General features: G+C 38.7%; 1 protein-coding gene across 1 annotated transcript in view; it reads right to left on the bottom strand.

Moving 5' to 3' along the window:
* The window catches only part of SYNPO2 (synaptopodin 2), a 168,700-nt gene that overhangs the window by 25,933 nt on the left and 121,776 nt on the right, over nucleotides 1–20,991 (bottom strand). The window contains exons 2-4 of the mRNA XM_047091938.1: nucleotides 8,880–9,031; nucleotides 4,638–5,449; nucleotides 10–2,192 (exon numbers count right to left, since the gene is read on the bottom strand). Of these exons, the coding sequence (XP_046947894.1) occupies nucleotides 10–2,192; nucleotides 4,638–5,449; nucleotides 8,880–9,031 (3,147 nt within the window). The remainder of the gene's footprint in view (nucleotides 1–9; nucleotides 2,193–4,637; nucleotides 5,450–8,879; nucleotides 9,032–20,991) is intronic.

The following is a 20,991-nucleotide window of genomic DNA, read 5'->3' as shown; positions in this document are numbered from 1 at the left end:
TTTCCACACCTGAACTGTGACACCACTTTTCTTGGCTGAGAACTTCGGCCTTGGTGCCACAAAATAAGATGTAGAGGCTGATTCTTGCTTTGGAGAGGTGGGAATGCCCACGGGCACTGGCGACGCACTGACGGGCGAGGTGGCCTCTGCAAAGAAGGGATGCTGAGAGCTATATGCTGGGACTGAGTACACAGATGAGGCCTGCGCATTAGTGGGCGAGCCAGCATTCACTGGCCGGGGGGGAAGAGCTTGCTTCATGGCTGGCATCGAATTGACCTTGATGGATGACTTTTGGAGGAGGCCATCCTTTGCATCTGGAGGTTGGAAAGTAAACAAGGATGCATTTAGCTGGTATGGTTGGTGCTTCATGACGTCCAAAGCATTGAGGGGTTTTTTGCCCTTTTTCTTGCTTGTCTTGGAGGCCTGTGGGGCTGATGACTGAGACTTGACAGCGGCCAGAGGGTAGGAGGGGGAGTGGATAGGATTGTAGGCCACAGGAGGAGGTGCTCGGACGTTGGAGGAGTACTTCCATCCGGCCGGTAGAGAGGGAGTGGGAGACTGGGCGCGAGCCGCATGGGCCTGCACGGTGTCTGAATCCACCACGTACTTCTCCATCCTCGACTGCCTTTTAGCAAAGAGCTGGGCTCCTTTCCCGCTCATTCCCGGAAGCTCATTGGATGGTCCCACTGCACCAGCATGAGCGGCGTTTACTGTCAGTGCGGGAGCCGTTGGCTTCGGTGTGTAGTTCGGACTGGCCACTGCTGCCTGTGGTCCTTTGAAGGGACCAGCCAGGGTCAGAGCACTCGTGGGCCGGGCAGGAGCGTAGGAAGGCTGGGCTATTTTGATGGAGGAGACAACGGTGCCCTGCGATGGGTTGGACGTGGGGAAGGCAGGAGGTTGGCTTGGAGCCATTCCTGGGGACCAGACCGGAGAAACTGGAGTTACTGGTTGGGAGGACGAGGACTTGACTGCAGGTTTCGGAGCAACAGGAGGCGGAGTCTTTTGTTTGGCAGAGGAGCTCTGCATGAAATTACAAGCCTCTGCTCCTAAACTGAGGTAGTCTTCTTCGGGTCCGGAATCGCCTCCAGCTCCAGCTCCCTTTTTGCCTTCTGAATTTTGAAGAAGTGACAAGAGTTCAGGATTCGGGTTCACCTTGGGCTCTTTAAAAGTGAACATGGGTTTTGTCGTGCTCCTCCTTTTGGCCTCCTGCAATATTCCGGTTCTTTTTGCAGGCACAGCGATCCTTTCATCCCGGGAAGCTATCCGCTCAGATGAATCGTAAAAGGCTGGCTGGGACCACGGGGCAGGCTGGGGCCACGGAGGAGGCTGCGCTGGGCCAGCTGTGGGACTCGACACTGCTCTGGGGAAGCCCTCAGGTGGAGGTGTGACCGCAGAATAAGGTGGAGGCGCAGGGAAGTCCGCGATGGGACTCGTCATATTCCGGGTTGGGGAGAAGGGGGCTGCAGGCTGGCTCACAGACCCCGGGAAGGGTTTGGCTGTTCTGTTCATAGGGACCGTCCTCTGGGCCTCTGCCGTTTCGGACACCCCACTGAAGCCATTCTGTTGGGGCCCATGGCCAAGACCATGGCTCACCTCGATGTAGCTTCTGCTCACTGAGCTCTGCACTTTCACAGACTCTTCTTCCTTCCTCTGGTAAGAAGCCATGGTTCTCAGGCTGTCTGTCTGGGCAGCATCTGGCTCTCTGCCTGGCACTCCTCCCATCCTCTCCTCCTCTCTTTGGGCTGTGATTTGATCCATTCGCTCCCTCCTCTTGGCAAACATGAGGGCACCCTTGCCCGTGGTGTCTGGCAGCATCTCCATCTTGTCCCCTCTGTTCAGTTTCTTCTCGATGTCCACTAGTCCAGAATCCCAGTCAAAGTTCACAACTTGTGCACTGTCGTCAATGTCAGACAATAACTCTTCATCCACCTCTGATTCACTCGTGCCCAGAAATGCTACTTCACAGTTGTCTTCTTTGTCTCCTTCTTCCTCCTCGTCTGCCTCTCGCTCAAGCTCACCGGTGCCGTAGCTGACTAGGGTGTATTTCTTGGCCCGCCTACGACGCTTCTTAAACATCAACACCCCCTTGGAGTTGGGGTTGGGGGCGTCGGTTAGAAGGAGGGCAATGCTTTTGCATTTAGATTTTGCTTCTTTCACCTGCTTTTCTGATAGGCTTTCACTTCTCCTGAGCCCTAGGGAGTGTACAAAAATTATAGTGAGTTGGTGAATTCCAAGAAGCCCTCAGAGCAACCCAGAAGTCAACTCTCCTGGGGAAAAGTGAATATGAAAAAAACATGCTTACAATTAGCCACTGAGTTCTGAAACAATCTAACTAATTTCTCTCTCTTATTTATTTCAAAATGTATACTTTTATGATGACATGCGATGATATATGTAACTACACAATGGTCTGTTTCACTTGCTCATATAAATACATCTTTACGTATACTGACTAGAATATACGTAGCATATGGATCTTTATACTTGGACAATAAACGCTGGCTACTAAATGTCAGTTAAGAGGATGTAATCCAAACTAAAAAGGAAATAATTTAAGGACATAATATTTTCTGTAAAACAAGTTAAGACATACCTTGTACTTCCATATTTAAAAAATAAAATGTCAATATAAAACTGGTTTCAAGCATTTTTAAAACAGGGGTGGGGAGGCAAGAAACTTTTATTTACCTAAGTGTTTTAATGTAATGAATTTAAATATTTAAGTTTTCTTCTTCTTCTTCTTCTTTTTTTTTTTTTTAACTTTGACATCTCCCCCAGAGTCTTTGTATTCATGAAGGCTGGATTAATATAAGTTCAAAAAACAGAATGAATAATAATTGAAGGCATTGAGTCAATAATTGCTAATAATTCAGAACACTGGCTCATTGTGAATACATCTAAGAAATTTAAGCTAAAAAGCTGTCTAGATAAATTTGTTTGAAAAATTATTGCTATTTTGGAAATCCAACACTACTTTAGTGGCAACAAGAATAAGTGTAAATCTTGGGGAAATTTAAAAACTGTGTGACTGGTGACCCTTAACTGCGGGGAAAAGCTGATGCAGGAATTAAATCATTTAAAATGAGAGTTTGATGGTTTTAAAGTAACAAACATTTATATACAAATTTTTAATTTTATCATTATGGTTACAAAAATAAATTGGTGGAAAATTAACTTATAGCATCAGTTAATTGTCATCATGTATATAATGATAAGGAGCATGATTCACAAGTAAGTTCTGAATTCTTTAAAATAGTTACATGGAAATTTCAGGAAAACCTGTTGAATATTTTATGATTAAAAATTAGCTTTTTTTTGTCACTGGAAAATATAAGACTCAGTGATTCATTTTTTAAAAATAGAATAGAATCAGAGTGAACAGTTTTATGACAAAGTTACAGATATTCCCTGGCAATCAAATTTTATTTGGAGAAAGTAGTAGAAAGTGTGATCATTCCTAAATGTAATTCCTCTTTCTGAGTGGTGTTACACAACTTACTACTGAATTGACAGTCACAGTTGCACGGTTGTTGCTAAAACTTCACTGTCAACATGTAAAGTATGTGAATGCTGCCTTAATACACTTGTCTGATAGGCTACAAATGTGAAGATGCATACAGATGCTTCAAGTACAAGGACGATTAACAGCACTTGCCAATAAAGCTACAAATGGTTATGCTAAAAATATGCTTTGAAAGGAATAACGATAGGTTAGGAGATTTCGTATGCTACTTTGAATAACTGAGTTCATTACCATTGTGTGTCACTCATACATTCAAGTGCCTTTGCCGGTCAGCCTTTACCTCCTCAAATGGAATTCCAAAATTTGTTTTAAAAAAGAGAGGGAGAGAAAAGAAAATAATAAAAATCATAAAACCTAACTGCCATTCTTATCCTCATTCTCCTTCTGGTGATCACTCCCCTGGGTAAAACAAAACACCGTCAACAGCCTTGAATTTAAATATATTCTGTGTTTGGGGGCATTTAAATGCCTCCACATGGCCCTGGAGAATGACTTCTGTGTCTAGAAGGTAGATGAAATGCTGTGCAGTCGAATGAAGACCTACAAAACGGAGAGGCTCATGTAACTGCTCAGTACTCCACATGTCCTTGTCCATCAAACTCACTTCTGCAAGCATCATCAAGCTGCACAATGATTTTTTTCAAAATGAGGATCTGCTTTTAATATCAGTGGTGGAGCCTGCATTTTAAAGACATCTCTCAGAAGCAGACTCCACGGTTTTTGACATTTAAACTCAGAGTCCACAATGACTTCAAATACTCCCCTGTGACATTTTACCTGAAATATTACAACATTCTGAGACAAATCAAAGGGACACATTTAACAACATTATTTTCTTTAGCAGCTCCTGTGCCTTTGGGGATAAAAGAAACTGCATTAAATAGCACTTAAATCTACTACTAACGTCACACTTAGTGCCTCCATTTCAGAAACTGGTATTCTCCACAGTTTCACATTTGTTATTCTGTGCATTAATAATTTTTTCAAATCACAAGGAGACATGAGAAAAATCTTAAAAAAAAAAAAAAATCCATGCAAGGGAAGCAGCAGCAAAAAGCCTTAAGCTCCCAAGCCCCTTCCGATAGCCCAGCAGTGGCCCCAGAGAAGGACTTACGTGCGTGACGCGCTCTGTGCTTGTGAGGTCTGCTGTGATCCCTTTCCAAGCGTGGATCTTCTCCCTGCTCTGTGCCTTCTGATGAGACTGCAAAGGATACCAGAGAAGGAGGTGCTTCTGACTGCCCTCCTTCCACTGGAGAATCCACACACCCCTTTCCTGCCTGAAGCCTGCACCCTTCCGTCTTCTGCCTGTCCAAGCAGTCGAGTATCACTTCCACTCGGGGCAGCCCCTTGTCTCCTGCTTCATTTCCCTGGATCACTTTTAACTCTTTGCCACTGGAGATCTGGATTATCTTGCTGGACCTCAGAGAAGGCTCCCCTTTCTCATTCGTGGGGACCGAATTTATGTGGACAATCCTGTCGTGTTGTAAATAAGGATCTGGGTCAGGAGACTTAGATTTTTCAGCTCCCAGGAGAGCCACCACGGGGACATTTGTGCCCTTGTGTCTCTCTTGTGAAAGGGACAGTTGTAACTCAACCACCGGGCCTGGCTGCCCAGCTTCTGCCTTCTCCCTTAAGATAACCTCCTCTGCTAGGCGTCCTCTTTGGGAGTCGGGCATGTAGGGAGCCACATGGTAGCTCAGGCCTGTTTCTTCTTTTATGCTCTCAGAAAAACCAGGACCACTCCCTTGGTCCTCAGTTAGAGGAACTCCACTCTTGATCGAGGCAACATAGAACTCTCTGTGCTGGTTCTTTGTGGCTGGTCGAATCTGCAGAGTGGTACTTTCCACGCACCGCTCATGGGTGGGATGCTCAGGGTTTTTGTTTTCAGTTTCAGAGATGGAAGTCTCATTTACTCCACTGGATGGTCTGCACACAGAAAAATCAGTCCAGATGGTTAAACTGGAGTGTCTTACACCTGCCAAAGAACTTCCCAACACTTTTATGATACATGATACCGTCAAAATATTTCCTCCTAAATGTCAACTGCAACATATTTGAAAGCAGAAGTTGGCAACATGTTTATCTTATTACTTAAGGATCTTCCAAATAAACTTTTCTTTAAAGCAAAGCCAAAATGCTTACAAAAGATTATGGAACCTAAATCCATCCTAAATTCAGCTTTTATTTTTTAAAAGCACAGGTTATAGCTTCATGGATGTCCTTTATCTGTAACTATTTGTGTGTTTTCAAATAACCATGTTTGTTCTAATATGACAAAGCATTTCAATGTCTTGCTGACTAAGTTTAGGTCTGAACACCATGTCACATAAACATATTCAGCAGCTTCAGAACAATATTAATATACACATAATTCAAGTAATCCTTTTAGAGGCTGTGCTTTCCTGAAAGGAATGAAATAGAAGCTGTTTTTCAAACTCCAGTGAGCATGTGTTTTGTAATAAGTGGACCCCAGCCCAGTACTCTTGTGTAAAGAGAAATCCTTTCCATGCTGCAATGAATCATTGAGTCATGGAGTATTTATAATCGGAGATGTCTCCCCTTCTCCTGTTTGAACCTGTGTCTTGGAGCATTTCCTTGTAGGATCTCTGAAATCAAACTGTTCTTTATCTCTCAGCTAAGAAGTCCAGAGCTGCTCACCACAATCCTTTGATTCTGACCTTAACCATTCTCAGTTGGTTTTGCAAACCTAGGTTTGCAAGAAGCAATGCCAGTTTAAGAGTCAAATGACTTCTTGCTAAAACTCAAAATTCTAACGGCTTTTAGAAGAGAAGCATCATTTACAGAATAGCTGTAGGTGATGCCTTCATGTCTCACATTTGTAAGTTCAAAAAAAAAAAAACAAGCAAAAAACAGCAGTGTCTATCTCTGCCCCTTTTGTCTTCCCTCAAAATGCACCCTGATTAATGCCAAGTCATCACTTGAAGGGAGTGAACCCCTACTCAAGGGGCTACCCAAAGGAATATATCTTAGAATCTATCTGATAGAATTTCTAATGTTCAAAACAATTGCTCCTAACCTTGCTTTTGACTGCACTTAGTAAAACAAAACTGAACAAAACAATAAAATACCAACAATCAAGTGAAATGAAGTTTTCTCTAAGGAAGTAATCTGTAAAGTTTCCCAGTAATTAAAAAAAAATTATAATATAGCATTTTAAAAACATGGTGATAGCAAATTAGATCTTTCTTATATAGGAAATGATGAATACACTCCATGCAACTAAATTTGATGGTACCACAAGGTCAGAGAGTTTTAATTTAGGAAGGCCTCAGATGGAAGTAGATTAAATCACTTTGAATTATGTTAGCAATCAATTAGGAAGCTGAGAAGAGAGTCATTTGAATTTATTCCAGGCTTATAGACTGTAATACAGGCCAATGGTTTAGATAAATGTTAATATTTACTGGTAGCAGAAGTAAAATGGATGTACAAGAGTAAAGATCATAAAAGCAACAGAGGTTAGAGATTTCATTTCCATTCAGCCTACATAGGTACAGTGTTCAGCTATCCAGAATGGTTGTGGTGGTGGTGGTGACAATGATGGTGATGATTGCCTTTGGGCTGATTTTAATTTGAGATTCCATTCGAATCTCATCAATGATTTATTTTGTAAAAGTCAAAATTCTTAAGAGAAAATAATAATCATATTTCCAATTATTAAAAGTAGCAGAGAACTAGTTCATTTATTTCTGAAAGCAAATACGTACCAGAGGCTCGGCTCTAAATCACCAAGGATTTTCCCAGTGATAGCCACTGTAATCAAAACAAGAACTAGCAGGGAATGTCCCAGACCACAAATATGTTCCAAAGAAATTGGCCTCATTGACAGAGTAAGGACACTAAAAAGGGAATAAATTAGATAAAAGTTTTCCCCCTATTTGGGATATGATTAAACTTTTACAAAGATGGACGTCTTTGATACCTCACAGATTTATGCATGAGTATGGCTAACACTGTGTCCGCACTTGGCAAGCTTCCCATTAGTTTCCTTATAAAAGCAAATGGTAGCTTTATAATTAAGTAGGATCCTAAATATTGGGCTTGAACATTGGGCTTGATGGCTAAATATTTAGATGGGAGATTCCAAGAATAATGCTATATTTCTTTTATTTTCACAAGATTATGGCCTTGCTGAGTTCATGTGTATATAGAAATGGAATCAATAGTGAATGATTATCAGAGGGGTAATGCTGCATGTAGTGTTTCTGCAGAGTTAAGACAAAACCTGGAGAGCTTTAAATTCTATGTGAGATGTCCTCTGACATCTTCTTCCTGAAGGCTCTCTCCAAGAAGCCAGAACTTTCCTTTCCGGATTCATTACAATGTAATGGTCAGAGCCTCACTTGCAAAGTCAGTCTGAATTTGCACACAGTACTGTGATTTGCACACTGCAAAAACGCTCATGCTGTAGTTTTTTTTTTTTCTTTTTTTGTGATTGCCCTTGTTGTATTCTTTTTTTTTTTTTTTCAGTGTTTAAAGTTTACTAGTGCATTTTGAAGCCGTTAGGTGGGAAGGGTGATATTTGGAGAGACCAGAGTAACAGGTGATTTCCATTAATAGTCCCAAAACCTTTATTCTAACCATCTGCTTTTATCCATACCCAAATGCTTTTATTGGAGGTCCTGACAAGCAGAAATCTAGCTGCTTTTAGGGTTTTTGTTGTTCTTTTCCTTCTCCTAGGCATTCTCTTTCTATAAAAAATTATTGTACAATATAACGATTTAACACTTAAACACTTTTTAATGGAATTTATTGCTGCTATTTTTAAAATTTTAATTCCAGTATAATGAACATACAGTGTTATTATCAGTTTCAGGTGTACAATATAGTAATTCAACACTTCCATACATTATCCAGTGTTCATCATGACAAGTGCACTCCCTAATCCCTGTCACCTTTCTCCTTCAACCTCCCACCCCCCTCCCGTCTGATGGTGTCCATCAGTTTTTTCTCTATAGTTAAGTTAAACATTTTTAATTCATCTGTGAATCTGGAATTATAATTTAGTGATCCTGACCCACCACAAAATCTTGACCCAGAAGTATTAAATTACGTTCAACATACTGAGCTTTCTAAACAACTAGTCTAAAATACCTAAGATTTTCAACAAAGTTCATAAAACAAAGATTTTCAAGTTAATTCTCAATTAACCAGAAAATTAAGTTGATTAGAATTGCCATTTTTCAAACATGGTGGTTCTTCTGTTTAACTAAACTGACTTTCTACAGAGCAACCCCAATTTCCCCATAAATGACAAATTATATAGGTAGTAAAAGCTGTAGTCAGTCCTATCTAACTTCAAGAGAAAACATATATTCCAACAACTCTTTTGTACCTTTTGATGAGCATTTGGAGAGAGTCTGTTATGCTCTCCATGAGCTTGATGACCTGGGGGTAGGTAAGGTCTGCACAAGGGTTGCCATTGATAGAAACCACTTCATCCCCCTCACAGAGCCCAGACCCAGAGGCTTTGCTCTGGCTTCGGATCTGAAAAAGAAAGCAATAGTTAGAATCACATAACGTGTAAAAACACTGCCACCCTCTCTGAGAAACTTTTATTCGGGAGAGGTAAATAGATCTGCAAACTATAACATTAACTCTGGTTTTTAATCCACCTTTCGACCTATAAGACCACTTTACACACTTCTTACCCCTCTCACACACACAATGCACTATGTACCATAAAGTCAACATTTAATTCATAGCATTGTAAGTAAATGGAAAAGGGAAGTAAATCTATGACAAAGGAACTGGAATAAAAAAAAGAACAGAGAAAAGTGAGGGCAGACGTATTAAAAGAATTGAGTTTACATTAAAAATAATTATGTCACATTGTGAAGTCTGACGCTAGTCAGAAAGTGACTTCTCACATTAAAAAAAATTTTTAAAACCTTTCCCATTGCTGACGTGGATGGAGCACTGACTTTAAGAAGGAGATACAGGGCAGGACAGTTTAAGGAGAGCACTGTACAGCTAAATGAACTAATGAAAGCCATCCCAGCATAATGGGGAACTTAGGCAGCCAGGATATTAAGAATAATGTCAAAGAGAAAAATCCTTTATTGAAATCAACTATGCAAGTCTTGATACTAAGCAAAGTTTAGCAAAGAGGAAAGAAAAAAAACATTGTTTTGCAAATAATAAAAACATCCCTGCTATAAAGATTGCATCATGTTCTTGCACAGAATGACATGGAACAAAAATTGAAAAAAAAAAACCTAAAAGAGAACTTTCAGAACCTGGAAAGGAGAAATTCAGAGGATAAGAATAATGACTGAGAGCTCCCACCAGCTCCTTAGTGAGGAATAATTGGAGGTTTATATCCTGTAGAATTATGATAATGGTAAAATGTTATGCTGATTATTCTCCCTTTGCCTTTCCAAGTTCATTCTCCACCCTCTCCACTCTCCACCCTCCGGGCACTGGCCTCTAGAGACAGCACAGGCTGAGCTCCTCTGTGTGCCCTGGTTGGATTTGGTCAACAGGAAGCCCCAGTTAAGACATCAAAGAGCAGAGGAATGAGAGGTCAGGTAGATGTTCTCCCTGCTGAACCTGCTGGGTCACAGTTTGGCAATGGCTCTGTTCCTCCATCTAGAGAGTCATAGCTCCTCTACGATGCCTTAACTCTTATGTTGCAATAACACATTCCATCTTCTTGTATCTTCAGGCCTAAAGGTAATAGTAGCTTCTGCTTTTTATCTCCCAGTGCTTCAGTATCATCTGTTGGTTCACTTAAACCTGCCTTTAGTCCCTGCATTATATTATTTTTAATTACTCCTTTGAGCATGCCAGCTATTTCCTGCTGGGACCCTAAGTGATACTAATGTGTTTAGGTTTCGTTTTATAATGTGAGTTTAATAGTTTTCAATGAACCATGTAACATGTCATACAATTTCAAACTTAAGAACACTTTCAGATACTACTGTAGATGTTTTCTACCAAGATGATCCCTTTTTATTAAAATCAAGATTCTAAGTTCAGACAGCTCAGTCTGGTAAGCAATGCTTCTTGAAGAATATTTTCATAGCCAGGTTCATTTTAGGCATGAAACATATATCAACTTACCTACAACAGTTGCCCACTGATTCTTGCTAAGGTTTTAATGATAATCAATATGTTGACCAACATAGGCTTAAGTTTATATCTCCTGGTCCATTTATTTTAAAAAAAATGTTTAATGCTTAGTACTTTTGAGAGAGAAAGAGAGAGAGAGAGAGAGAGAGAGAGAGAGAGAAAATGAGAGTTGGGGAGGGGCAGAGAGAGAGAGGGGGAGACACAGAATCTGAAGCAGACTCCAGGCTCTGAGCTGTCAGCACAGACCAAAATCATGGACCGTGAGATGATACTCATGGGGACCAAACTCATGGGCTACAAGATCACGACCTGAGCCAAAATCAGATGCTTAACTAACTTAGCCACCCAGGTGCCCCTCTCCTGGTCCATTTAAATTTTAAGTGGTACTCTTGAAAGTAAAAGAATACCTTTAAGTTCCAAAACTATGACACTATTGAAGTTTGAAGTGATTCAGTTAGTTTTGTTCTGCGATGATCTATCCACTGATCATTATAAATTATAATCTAAAGTGGCTTTCCCTTTTCTAACAAATCTATCTCATTCTTATTTTTTGGAAGAACACACTAGTTTATTGCAAAAAATTAAATGAATTCAATATTTCCAAGGCTATAAGGAAGCAACAAAAGAAATGAGAAAAAGAATATGCACCCAGTTTTGAAAAACATCTATTTAACTGCCAAATATATTTGTTTTGTTTTGTCTTGCATGAAATAATTAAAATAAAGAATCACAAGAGAGTTGTTTATAAGTCAGGGATAAAACAATACCCAATAATGAACACTTAAGTTATGGTTAGAGTTATTAGTTCACATTTCAATCATTTAAATTTATTTATTTTTTTTTTTATAAAATAAGATTAGGTGGATAACAAGGCATTTTTTGAAGTATAAACCCATTCAGTCAATTGAGTCAGAAGTACTAGGACACAGAAAATTCAGCTTATGGAGGACCAAAGAGGTTTTATATTTATAAAACAGATGTATCATTGTACCCTTCAAGGCCCAATCTTATGTGTGAGGACAGGGGGTTTCCCTTTGTCAGTAATAAGTTGTGTGAGTTTTAAGCAATTCCATGGGTTTGCAGAGCAAGTTGAAAAATTGTCCTTGGAAGATAAATAAATCCCCAAGTTAAGAGAGCTGTCTATCATCCAAACATGTGTTGCTTGACAGGAAAAGTACAGTTCATCATTATGCCTGTCAAGTGGAGCTTTTAATGGTATCCAAATAAGCAAAAGCATTATGGTAGGAGTAGTTAGCATTCCTTCAGAGCATGCATTCTGAGGTCAACATTCATAATCAACTGCTGTGATTGTGTTTCACTGACCTTTTACATTTGTCTGAACAGCAAGAAATATTTTCCTCAAGGCCCATGTTAAGTATGATGATACTTCCCTTGCCACAAAGGTTTCTCTGTAGGACTACTCTTTCTCCATTTTTAGATGGACTAGCAAAACAAAGATTGTGTGACAGTGTCTATTATGCCCAGACATATCCTTTGCAGTCAGCAACTTTACCAAAATGGTTCTGTTCATAGGTTCTGTTCATATGATGGATAAACACTTATTAGTGTACAAAAGATCATTACCTTACATTGTGTATAATTATATACTGTTAAAATGTATATATTTGAGTATTATTATGTATGTGAGTAAAAATTCTAACTCCTGAAAATAGTCTTATTTGTGAAAATGAAATATGCTGTCAGTGATAAATTTGGATATACAGATCATTAGCATTGATGATGCTGAATCTCAGTGAATTTATCAACCAGTCTTCTTCTAAGGCCATTAGTCATAGATTCATAAAATACATGTCAAAGTGGGAGAGAATACCAACTCTGAAGGAAGACGGATTTCAATCATGTAGCTCCAATAATGATGATCTGACTGAACTTAGGTTAGTTATATTACACTTTGAGCTTTAGTTTCCTAAACTGTAAAATAGAGCTAATAAATATTACTTCTTTAGATGGTTAAAAGGGATTAGAAATAATATGTATTAAGTTCCATGATGCATATACAACTCCTAGAGGTGCCCAAGAAAGGGCTAATGGATAAAAATGACTTGGCTTCCAGCACATATACACACTTGAAAGGAATGTGCCAAGTACGAAGAAAAGCTATAGAATGTTGGTAGTTTGCGAGATGTTTGAAAACATCTGGATTTATTTTCAGTTTTTATGCATATTTTGGCATTAACTCATCTTAATCTAAAGATAAAGGTTGTATCTGTCTTTTCCTCAGTAAGTACACATTTCATAGCTGAAAGGTGGAAGAAGACAAGCCTACTTATTGCTTGAAACAACAATACAGTTATTTAAATACTAGTGGCTTGTTTTCATTGAGCACTTACTATGCTAAGCCCTATGCATGCTCAACCATTTATCCCTACAAAACCTCAGTGAGAAGTATAAATATAATTCCATTTGTGTATGTTCAAATAGGCTTCCCTCACTTTCATTTTACAGATAAGAAAACAGAAAATTAGGTACTTTGCCTGAAATCACAGAGTGAGAATCAGAAATTGAACTCAGGGAATCTGGCTTCAGAGCATGTGTTTTTAACCACTATGCACGTTGCCTCTGTAGTCAATAGTCTGAATTCTCTACCATGAATCAGAGTAAAGGGAGGGAGGAGAAGTATAACAAGAATTAGTATAGGCAGTTAAGGAAAGTCATGGAGGAAATGGAAGAGATAAGGCAGAGGTAACAAAGATTTGCCCTGTCAGCCCATTAACTGGGAAAGACAGGTTTTGTTTCATTTGGTTTTCCTTCTTCTTCTTATATTGTAACATTTATATATAAGGTATTCTTTAATGACTGGAAAATAATCAATATTTTGACCCAATATGTTAAAAATTCAAACTTGAGTATAATTATCTTTTGGAAACTGTGATTTGACACAACATACCTATATGAGCGTGTGATGTAATGCCTTTTTCTTGAGAACATTCCCTCAGAGACCTCTTCCCACATCTAATACACATACTGATAAGGAGTTTCTATCCTTAAAATACTGTAGTCCCTATAAGTGCCTCTCAATTTAATCAGACCACAGAACTAAGAGATGTTGGTAATGTAAATATTTACCAAATACTGTATTCTTTGCTTACTCCTTCTTGATCCATGCCAGGCAAGACTTATTTTATTACCACCAAGTGAAAATGGAGTTAGAGCTTCTCTGGGAAATTCAACAGTGTTATTTTCATTTCACAGAATAAATCTGAGAAAAGTTTCAGGTATGCTAATTTGGTTTTAGGAAGAAATAATTCCCTGGAAAAATGCAAAAAGCTTCTTTTTCTATTCTCTGTCTTCACCTTCATTTCCAAGTCTTCCAGAACTGACTAGAAAACAGGTATCAGATTTGAATTCTCAAAGAATCTTGTGTTTAAACCATTTTGTCTTGTGTACATATCATGTCAGTTGTGTCAGCTTGTTGTCAGTGAAACTAAATCTTATCTCATGGGCTGATTTTCATGTATAACTCATTGACAAGTCCTCTTGGAAGATGTCAGAGTACGTGGTAGGAACCAAGACAATCTCTTCCTTAGATTCCACTACTACATCTATTAAATTTTATGAAAAGGAAAGAGGAAATTAGCATAAATCTAAACTCTCCTATGTGGGCTATTCTCAATCCATAACATGAAGTCTTAGGGACCTTGAGATAATCAGAAGTGGATGAGAGAGATGATCTCAAATAAGGAAAGTATTAGAAATTAAAACTTTTTTATGGCAATTGGAAAGTAGTCTATGATCTAACAGCTCTTTCTGAAGCTCCAGCCTTTCCTCAGTTTCCCAGGGCTTTAAAAAACTTTCCCCTATCTCTGAGATAAGACTTAATAAGCATTCCCTCACCCCAGCTGGCTCTCACACTGAAGCCCTAGGTGGATCTGTATTCTTCAACTGACCAGAGAAATGGTCAGAATGGTCACTGGGAGCCTCAGCAAGAGCAATGATGGTGGTTAATTAAGTTTTAGAAGTAAGGAAATAATCTTACTTTTACAGGGCTTGCTCTCAAGATTCTGAACTCCAAACTCAGTCTTTGATGGTGCGTTTCCTAGTACCAAAGATGAGTTCACAAGTTGTTGGGAACTCATGTTTACAGTGGTACAATATTTCTGGAAATCAATAGCAAATAGCAATATAGTTTCAGGATGACAAGGCAAAGGAAAACAAGGACCAGAATACAAGGAATAAAAGCAATAATAACCCAAGGGAAATCTTTCTTGTAGGAAGCAAACAGCATCCTGGAACCTACTGCAAAAAATTCAAATAGTAAAGTGAAGAAAAAGACTTGAGGAAATACCTAGCATATGGTAAATAAGCAATATAACTAATAACTGGGTAAATCAAAAGTCAGTGGAGAAGACTGTGGCAGAGTCGGATGGATTGTTCAACTTGTGTCCCAAGCTCGTTTGAGTGTGCCTTGTATGTTACAGAGGCTGAGTAGATAAGAGCATTTCCCAGACTCTCCTTCAGCGAGTGCTCAGCGTGTGATATAGTTCTAACACAGCAAGTGTAGCTGCAAGAAACTTGTATTAGGGATTGAGTTAAACAGGGAGAGACATTAGATTGTGAGGTATCCATTTTGCTGGTGCAGATCTGGGAGATGATTTTACTCTGGATATAGCAGTTCTGCTGGCAGCTTCCATCAGATCATAATCCCAGATCACCACTAAGATGTGTAACCCTAGACCCAGTGCCAGGACCAATGGCTCCTGACTCTCTTGCTTCCATATTGTGGCAAATGTTGCCAATCCCTTGGGTAGCCAGTTCTGCAATGTTGTTTGAAGTCATTCCTAGAGGCTCTGCCTAAAGCCTGACTTTCCAGATCTTTCAACAAGTCTGTAAGTACTTATTGAATTCATTTCTGACTAAAATAAATAGAGGTTTCTACTTTTTGCAAATAAACTCTGAACTGATACAGAATGATAGAATCAAGGGCAAACACAGAAAGTAAAAAAGAAGGGGAAGCTACTCAAATACAGGTAAGATGAAGAAACTATGGATGCAGAGACTTGTATTTCAAGACAGGAGAGACAATGAAGAAATGTACACTGGATAAATTGTATGAGGTCACCATCTGCTAAGAATAAAGGAGGAAGGGCAGAGGAGATTCAAACTTGAGGACAATGAATGAAGCTCAGAAGAGCCATTATAGAGTACATACTAGGAAATCAATACAAGAGAAATAAGAACTCTGTGAAGAATTTGTAAGGAAAAAAGTGAGATGGTTATCAACATGCAGTTATTTTAGACAAATGTTCTAAAAGGATAATAATTGACTCCTAAAAGGAAATAAGGCTTTTCTCCATTAAAACATTAATAAGTGCATAAAGAATTGAAAAAGGGATTCAATTTACAAAATGTTTGTCTAAACAGTGAAAATAAATCTTAAACTGTATATTCAAATCAGGTCATGGGTGCAAATGCAAACAGACACTAGGATTTTTCAGTTATTCTATACTCAGCACCTCAACTCAAGCTTAGTAGTCTGTTCTCATGTTGAGTTTTCATTTGAAGACTATGAACTTTACTGCTGTGGTCACTAATATATGTACGGATACTGAGCGAAAAGTTTTCCTTTTGGATAATTGTCTTTATCCTTAGGGACCAAGTCACCATAAAAGTAGAAAGCATTCCTGGTAGCAACCTTGGAAAGATTCCCGGAGTAAATAACTGTCTTTGACAGGAATGAGGGCCCTAATCCATGGGGCTGCATACTCAAGAATCTGCATACCAATGTGATTTCACAGGCAGAAATGATGCTGCAATAGAACTGCTCTTGAGCTGTTATTAAGCAGCCACCATTATGCTAAAAAACCAACAAGTACAAATATGGAATGGTATTCTCTGCTCTTCTTTCCTTCCTAAGAATGTAAACATCCTAGGTCTTTCAGAAAAACACTGATGGACCAGAGCCTATGTGGACATGTCCCTGTCTGCTTTTTTGTTGGATGAAATGTGATCGATTTAATAAAGACTTCTTACCTATAGGCACACTCTTTCTATATACATTGTATAAAAAAAAATAAGAATATTTTTTAAAAGGGGTGCCTGGATGGTTCAGTTGGTTGAGCGTCCAACTCTTGATATTGGCTCAGGTTGTGATCTCATGGTTGTGAAATCGAGCTGAGTTCGGCTCCACACTGAGCGTGGATCCTGCTTCAGATTCTCACTCTCCCCTCTCTCTCTGCCCCTCCACTGCTTGTGCGCACTCTCTCTCACTCTCTCAAAATAAATAAATAAAAATTTTAAAAAAGAATAGTTTTAAAATATTTTTTAGAGAACTCATTAAAAAGCACATGTAAAATCTAAAAGACTAGATAAATAGGTAATTAGTAGAATCAGAATTACTTAGAAAAGAGAACAGAACTAGAATTCACTATTTTTGTTTTTCAAATATCTGTTTATTTTTATTAACTGTACACATAACCATTGACAAAGTAATAATTTTTTAAATATTTTTTTAAGTAGGCTCCTCCATACCTTAGCATGGGGTTCAAGCTCACAACCTTGAGATCAAGAGTCACGTGCTCTATTGACTGAGCCAGCCAGGTGGCCCTAACAAAATAATTATTATCCTACAATAGTTCACCTAATAAGAATTTAGTTAGTCATCTAAAGAACCTATAAGTAAGCTCACCATCTTTTGAGGTCAAAATACAGTACTAAATAAAGCTCACTAAGACATCTATGCATCACTGTGTCAGGGGCTTTTTCTCATTCTATTTGCTCAATTTTATACAATTGTAATACCTTTTTTATTTGGTTTACAGAAAATTAGAAATGGAGAGACAAGCATGCATCCTAGATAAAGGAAGATGTTATAGTTAATACAATGCCAAAGCAAGAAGATAAAAGCCAAAATTTAAAAACACATGAAAATCTTAAAAAAAAAAAAAAAGACTTGGAATACTGGATAATTTAATGAATGTGTAAAAAAACTCTCACATGCTCAATGGGACTTGATGCCTCTATTGCATTTGAGTAAAAGAAAGGACATTAATAATTATGATCTCAAGTCATTTAAAATGCTTAAATCATCTTTACTAGATTGATTAGATGCAGAAAGCCTGTGACATCTTTTAGAGAGTAGTATCCTAAATAGCTAAACAAAAGTTTTGTATAACTGGATCTGAGGCATCAACACATTAGGTACTGGATTAGAGTTCATAATTTGAGGTCCTAAATACTTTTTTTGTATTGCTGTTTTCACTAAAATGGTTTAGTTTTAGACACCGAAAATATATCTGTCCTGTTTTCTCACAGCTCTATAGACATCTGAAGTTTTACTATATTTAACTAAACTAGATAAAGCAGTTTTTTCTTCCAGGTTGCTCTTACATAAAACTACGGATAAAGAAGGTAGACATAACTTGAAAAAATGTCCTCTACATGACAAGAGTACAGATTTTTAAAACATGTATTAAGTTCTATCATTTTGCAAACTGGATAGTAGCAAACTGTATAGTAGCAAACTGGAGATAGCACCTTAATTAAGCAAATAAACCATGTGACAAGGCATTTAGGGTCTCACGGAATCATTTTCCTTATAGGAGAACAAAGGCATCCCCTCCAGATAGATAATGCTATGCCTCATTGAACTGTAATATACACATATGCATATATACACATACATATGCATACGTGTAAGATGCATCATGGTGATTCCATTTTGGAAATCATATAAAGTTTTTGAGGAGGTTTTAAAGCTTTTTTTTTTTTTTTTTGAGAAACAGCGAGAGTGCAAGGGGTGGGGGGGACGGGGAAGGTCAGAGTGGGGAGGAAGGAGGGCCAGCACACAGCCCAACCCCGGGCTGGATCTCACATGAGATCATGATCTGAGCCAAAATAGTCTGACGATTAACCGACTGAGCCACCCAGGTGCCCCAAGGAGGTTTTGATTAAAGAACTGTCAACAGTACAAATTTATAAATGTTTTGCATAGTTTTATTCCAAGAAAGTTAAGTTAATTGCATTAAACATTTATTTTAGTAGGAAACGGGGGTAAAAGACAATGCCAACACTGTCTTTGCATAATTGGAATACTTGCCACCTCCCCAGCCACAGGACATGCTGAGCCATTTGGCTGCACAAAGGAGCAAACTAGCTGAGGCAGAGGCCATGGGAAGTTAATCAAGGACTGTGCCCTTTCAAGGGCGGGGTTAAATGATCACCTCCAAAGCTTTAGTTAACTGGAATTTCATCTAGACCATCATCAGTATTTAAGTGTGTGTGACCTAGAGCAAATTCTCAAACATCTTGGTCTTAGGACCCATTTACGATCTTGAAAATGATGGTGTACTTTAAAAATATTTTGTTCTTGGGGGTTCTATCTATTGATATTTACCATGTGAGATATAAAAAGTGAGACATTTAAATTTTTTGTTCATTAATTAACTGTAAAATACAATAACTGGTATGTTAACATGAACAATAGGTTTTCATGAAAAATAACCATGCTTTTTAAACTAAGATAATTTAGTATGAATAGTTTTCTATTTCTGTAAATCTCTTTAATGTTTGAGCTTAATAGAAGACAGCTGGATTCTCATATGTGCTTCTGCATTAATTCTATTGTGTTACATTGTGTTGATTGAGGCATATGAAAATCTAGCCTCACACATTTATCTAGTTGGAAAAGGGAGGAGTATTTTAACAGCTTTTCAGATAATTTTGGGTATTCTTCTTTGATACTACATCAAACTCAACAAGTGGTAGTTTGTAAAGTTGCAATGTGAAATTTAAAATCATAACAAGGAGGGGTACCTGGGTGGCTCAGTCAGCTCGGTTCAGGGCATGATCTCGCAGTTTGTGAGTCCGAGCCCCGTGTGGGGCTCTGCACTGACAGCTCGGAGCCTGGAGCCTGCTTTGGATTCTGTGTCTCCCTCTCTCTCTGTCCCTCCCCACTCATACTCTGTCTCTTTCTCTCTCTCAAAAAATGAATAACATTAAAAAAAATCGTAACAATGAACTTTTCATACTTTGTTACATTCAAATCCACTGGTCTGTTTTGCATTTTGAATGGACCTTTTATCCATTCATGATTCTGTTACACCATGCATTGTTATTTGGTAAATAACAGATTCACTGAGTTATGCAGATCTTCCAAATATTGACACATTTCATTATACAAATAAACAAAATCACACTCCTTAATATTGTCGATGATCTCACCAGAGAAGTCTTTAAGTATTGAGAAGCTATCAAATTCGCACTGGCAGATGAAACTTAATTTTCACATATTGGCAGTGTTTTCCTTGAAGTGACAGGTTCATTTTGTTCATTTTTAAGAAACTGTCTGCTGAATATCCAGTATGATTAACCACAGTGTGTCTGTCAGTCATTCTTTAAAATAAAAATGGGGTTCCATGGGAAAAAATGGCTTATAGAGATTGCAATTGAAATGATTGTATAGTGTTTCCTCAAGACAAACACTGTCCTTCGGGATTCAGCCAAAGTGCTTTATGTATATTTTCATTTTGCCACACAGAATATTAAAAAGATGTGTGCTTGAGATTTAATAAAATGCAAACTTTTACTGCCTTATCAGGAACATCCTATATGAAACCAGAAACTTGTTTCCTAAGTGGAATGGTGACAGTAAGGAATACAATGACTCCTACTACAGGTGGGGGTCACTGCCTTGAATGCTGAGGTACAAGTGGCTTCATTCACCTTTGCCTTTGTATCATAGGCACACATGTCTACAGAGAAAAAGACAACAACTTGGTATTATTATGAAAATTGTTTCGTGAACTCATGGATCCCCTGAAAGCATTTCAGAGACCCCTAGAGGTTTGCAGACCACACACTCTGAGAACCACTGATCTAAAGAGACACACATATGTGATAAGCATCATTGGCATCCCGTGTACCTGAGTTGGAGAGGAGAAAATTCCATCAAAGGCAACACAAGGGCAAACAGCCCAGGGAGGAAAAGGTTGACAGAAATCAGGAATGGAGGCCTTTTGAAAACCTTGCACACCTGAAACCAACTGCGATTTCAGACTGAAGGCAACTCTGGCGACCTGGGGGGAAATGAAGAAGCTCACTGTTCAGCCCAGTTCTGGAGATCCAAAGTCTACTGTCTTTGGAGATGAGAGACAAAGAAGAGGAGAAAATCTTTTTTTTTTTTTATGTTTATTTATTTTTGAGAGACAGAGACAGAGCACAAGTTGGGGAGGGGTGGAGAGAGAGGGAGATACAAAATCTGAAGCAGGTTCCAGGCTCTGAGCTGTCAGCACAGAGCCCAACACGGGGCTCAAACTCACAAATGGTGAGATCGTGACCTGAGCTGAAGTCAGAGGCTTAACCGACTGAGCCACCCAGGCACCCCAGAAGAGGAGAAAATTTTAAAGAAAGGGAAG

The sequence above is a fragment of the Lynx rufus genome, unplaced genomic scaffold (genome assembly GCF_022079265.1).
Source record: "Lynx rufus isolate CCGP_SWC_20201006 ecotype Redwood Valley unplaced genomic scaffold, mLynRuf1.p SCAF_3, whole genome shotgun sequence".
Classification (NCBI taxonomy): Eukaryota; Metazoa; Chordata; class Mammalia; order Carnivora; family Felidae; genus Lynx; species Lynx rufus.
Note: the sequence above shows the minus strand (reverse complement) of the source record. Positions and strands in the feature narration are given on the sequence as shown.